Raw genomic sequence first — 4849 nt, forward strand, 5'->3', positions numbered from 1 at the left:
AGTTGTACTAGCAATGCTAAAATTTACATACATAATTTGAGACATAAAAATTGTTTTCATATTTACATGTTACACCTAAAACTTATTTGTACACTGAATAAATATATATATATACATTTTAAAATTATTTAGAAATAGCTACAACACACCTTAACTTATTATAAAATGTATTGAGTACACATTTTAAGTGATTCCAATATATTTATCAGTAAAATTATTATTTCTTTAAAAAACAAAAGACACGATTGATCACAAGGAATATTCAATTAAGCAATTTTTTTTTACAATTAAACATTTTTCATTATTCAACAATGTGTTATAAGACATGAGGAAATAAAAATAACAATATCACATGGAATCACTCCATTGACTTTGTGATGTCGAAAGATCAGGCAAATGTTTATGATGTCTAGGTGGTGAAGGAAGAGTTACGTTGCAGCCAGTTACATCACTTCGCATTTTGTTGAAAATATCAGCTATGGCATGATTGCATTTCGTGCTTTCTATTGAATCATCCATGGTTTTACTGGATCGCTGTGAATAGAACCCAATAACACAATTAGTATTGAGCTATATATATATATATATATATATATATAGTATTGATAAACAAACCATGCTTGCTTTCAATCGCAAACTATAATCAGGACTTCTTTGTGAACCTGGACGATATTTTCGCTCAGAGTTTCTTTTATTCAAACTGTAGTGACTGCTTTCATTTCGTGATTTAATTATTCTAGAAGAAGATCGATTTTTTGAGTCATAATTCCTGGATAAAAATGTTGATCCACCATTGATATCACTTCTTGATTTATAGTCATCAAGATATTTTGTCTGTAATAATGGATAAGTTGGAGCAATCTAATAGTAACATTAATATTATTTCATGTAATTTTTTTATATTACCCTTGTGGATGGACTTTTTGTCATAGCAGATTCTGGTAATGTAGATAAACTAGAAGCTGTTGTTATTGTTTTCATGTCACCAATATTTGTTGAAAGTTTTGATATTTTGTCCTCACTTTCATGTACCAAAGCAACAGCTTGTGGTTCACACATTTTATTTCTCACCATACACTGCACCCTTGCTAGCTCGTTAGTTAATATATCCAATTGATTTTCCTTTGTATTTATCAAAGTCTAAAAAATTAATCATCAGTTCATAAAATAAACTATAGTAGATCCACAGAGTTAACACCTACATTTTTTTGATCAAGTTCTAATTTATATTGCATATAACTTGAGTATTCAGCACGTTTATTATCTTTAACGTACTCCAAGGTTTCATCTGCTATGGAAAGTTTTGCTTCGTACCCTGCAATTAGTGCTGCCTTTTCTTCTTCCAGGGTTTTATTTTTATTTTTCAGTTCTTCAATAATTTGTTCAGTCCTGGGTAAAATTTGATCTTTCACTGTTAACTTCTTCTGGACAAAAAATTGATGTTTTATAAAATGACAATCTACTGATTGTTATTATATACATAAATATTACTAGTAATTGCATTTTAAAATACAGCAAAAAATTTAATCCAATAAAAAATGATTCAGTTTACCTTAAGTTCATCTATTTCAGCCAGTAATAAATTATTGTTAGACTCATGGTATTGCAATGTTTCTGCCATTCTATCCCGTTCACTCTTTGCTAATGCACATTCTTCTGTGAGTTCTTTATTAGTTAATTCAAGTTTCATCAATTGAAGTTCTAAATCCTCATCTTTTTCTGGAACTTGTAAGCTCTCGTCAGTTTGGCAGGATTGATGAACAACAGCCAAAGCTGATGTTTGTGTAAACTGGCATGTCTGACTGCTTTGTATATATTGGGTGTGGACAGTTGTCTGTTGGAAAATATATTGTCAAGTTTAAATTTGAAAGTTGAAAATAGATATACTTCAAGTTCAAATTGATAGTAGGTATTCTGGAAAGCTTTCTGAGTCAATTTTTCTATATTATGAATATAAACCAATTGTGAGAGAATAACTATCCTTACGCTTATATCAGAATATGAGGATCCGGATAAAATATCAGATTTTGAGGGTACTGGCAACCTGTGCAATGAATGTTGTATTTCCACAAGGATTCGATGGATAGATGATTCTTCTGTAAATTAAATATTTTTTTTAAATATATAATTAATAAGTTTGCAACAAATAGTGTATTCAAACATTTAAGAATAAGTAAAAATAAATTTAAAAGATGAAGATTAAAAACTAACTTTCCTGCATTTCTAGATTAATCACTGATTGATTTCTATTAAAATCAGCAAACATATAACAGTAAGTTAATGTTTGATGATTTTTCAGAAATGCTTTCTTGACTTTTATAATCTCAAGGGCCATTGAAGTTTAAATTATTATTCATACAACCAAGAATTTATCTCTAATCATATGTTAACTAAGGATAAAGTCTAATTGTAAGCTTATTATCCTGTTAAGCAAATCCAATTAATATATATTTTTACATATATTATTAATTAATAAATAATAATTAATTTATATTTTTTACATATATTAATAATTTTTTCTCACCTGGGGCAATGGTATACAATTTGCTTTGCAATTCTTTTGACAAAAAGTGTAAGGTTCTTAGGGGATCAAATTGACTAAAAGTTCCAGGTAAAATATCAGATTTTTGTACTTTGAGTGTTGAAGATTTATGATTATCTGATAACAATTGACTCCAAGATCGCTTAGAAAGTAAGCCTTGTGATGATGACTTTTTTAATTTGAGTTCATGCTTCATATGCAAGTTTGCAACTTCCGAGTGATCTTCTTCAGTCTAGGGAAAAATATTTCATATTATAAAATTATAAGTGAACTATTTAGAATGTCTAATTGATCGAAAGTTCAAATTTATCATGACAATGTAAATGTCGATAAATCTATGAGATTTTCCAATTTTTTTTTCAAGAATCTGTTTGGGTGTATAAATATAAATAATATAAACCTCAATTAGCGGGATAGGTCTCAAAGATTTTTCACTGCCACAACTGGTTGTTCTACTTCTAGAAGTAACCTTATCAACAGTCTTTTTACTCTTAATAAAATTCTTGAATTCATTCTCCAAATTTTTGGGAGCAATGTTTCGACTCAATTTAACTGGTGGTGTTGTGAGTTTAGCTGATTTCGTATTCCTGGCAACTGTAGTTGAATTCATTCCTCTCGTGGAAGCCATTAGTCTAATGTAAATAAATTTAGGAAAAATCAGTGACTAACATTTAGCATGCACTATTAAAATAAATAGAAACTATATAATATTTCAATATATCTTCAGCTCAAATTGATATAATCTGAAATGATTACTAAGGAAACTAATGCAACAAAATAATACTTTTTTGGCTTATTGTGATGATAGTGTTGTTTACTGTCAAGATTATGAATTCTTTTTCTGATTGAATATCAATCCTGCGAGGAAAATAAATTATGAAACCAACCCAGATAAGAATGTGATATTATTAATTGATGGCAAATGGCAGATCTAAGAGGCTCTTTCTGAGGCAAATGTAAATTTAAATCTTCTATAGTGCAAGTTCATTTTTGTATATCTGGTACTCACATTACAGCATTACAGTTGTCAAAAGGTGGAAATAAAAATGTTTCAACGCACTAATTACCTGTGATTATCCAATGCGTTCTGTAGAGCTGCAAATTGTAAAGGTGTGTTAACTTTGGCGTTTAGTACTTTGCATAAAAACTCTTCACATTTCGAAATATCCTCGTCTACGTTTTGTATTGCATGTTTGAAGTCTGCCGCCTCTCCTGTCATTGATGCGGTAGAGAATCTGATATGATTGACTGATAATTTAATTTATTACATTGTTAATTTTGTAGTACGCCGATGTAATGAACGGTTATTTTTTTAATTTTGTTTTTGTTTTGATTACTAATGACTACAGCAACTGTCATATGTCAACTGTCAATTGTTTAGACACAAATCGGTCGTTGGATTTGACGTTAGTTTGAATTCTGTTTAGCGTCATGGCGGCAGATGGCTCTCATAAGCGGGAATTTCAAAATGGAAACTGATAACTTAGAGTGGCATTAAATATATTTTGTTACCTTGTTTATATTTTATTATTAATAAATTACCACGATCTATGGCACTCAAATATATTTATAAGCTCCTTTTAAGAATAAGAAGGAACAATTTTGAATTTTTTTCAAATGCATCATCTTTAAGTATTTATTTCTTCGTCATCCTAATTTTTTCTTATTTGAACTAAGAAGGCATTCCAGTACAGTGGCATGAATTTTGACTTGAACCATTGATTGATCCTTTGAACAAGCACTATAATGTATTGTTCACTATATTTTACTAAATATTTGTAGTAATAAGTTAAAATAGAGAACGTTATTCCAGTAAATTATGTGTAATGTACATATATTTAACCGGTAGTGCATTTCTTATATCATATCTGTGATATCATATATTCTTCTTTAGTGATTGATGCATATTTCGATTTGATGGTATATCTATTATAATATATTACTTTTTAGTACATTTTAGTTGTTATTGTATTATTTCAGAACATAATACAATTTTAATGCAAAATTCGCGTTCAAACAACCGATTATTAAAATTCATTATTTTTCATTTCAAATTTTGCTCCAATAATTTGAACACCTTACGAGCGCGAAGTTGCCGAGCCATGATGATATATCTATTATAATACATTACTTTTTAGTATATTCTAGTTATTATTGTATTATTACAGAACATAATACGATTATAAGGCAAAAATTATCGTCAAAGAACCGATTATTAAAATTCATTATTATTCATTTCAAACTTTGCGCCAATAATTTAAACCCCTTATATATCTATTATAATATATTACTTTTTAATATATTCTA

The 4849-nt window shown here is 28.7% G+C and overlaps 1 protein-coding gene across 1 annotated transcript; it reads right to left on the bottom strand.

Moving 5' to 3' along the window:
- Positions 1-348: 348 nt before the first annotated feature.
- On the bottom strand, positions 349-3908 carry LOC113383423. Its single transcript, XM_026621691.1, has 9 exons — positions 3610-3908; positions 2943-3174; positions 2525-2774; positions 1987-2096; positions 1553-1834; positions 1203-1424; positions 907-1140; positions 616-834; positions 349-534 (listed from the first exon to the last, which is right to left on the bottom strand). The coding sequence occupies exons 1-9, from the start codon at positions 3759-3761 to the stop codon at positions 349-351; spliced, it is 1887 nt and encodes a 628-aa protein (XP_026477476.1). The 5' UTR covers positions 3762-3908.
- Between the last annotated feature and the right edge of the window lie 941 nt (positions 3909-4849).

Source organism: Ctenocephalides felis, unplaced genomic scaffold, assembly GCF_003426905.1.
Source record: "Ctenocephalides felis isolate EL2017-DRISC unplaced genomic scaffold, ASM342690v1 CF-g0.4_SCAFFOLD_03570, whole genome shotgun sequence".
NCBI lineage: Eukaryota > Metazoa > Arthropoda > Insecta > Siphonaptera > Pulicidae > Ctenocephalides > Ctenocephalides felis.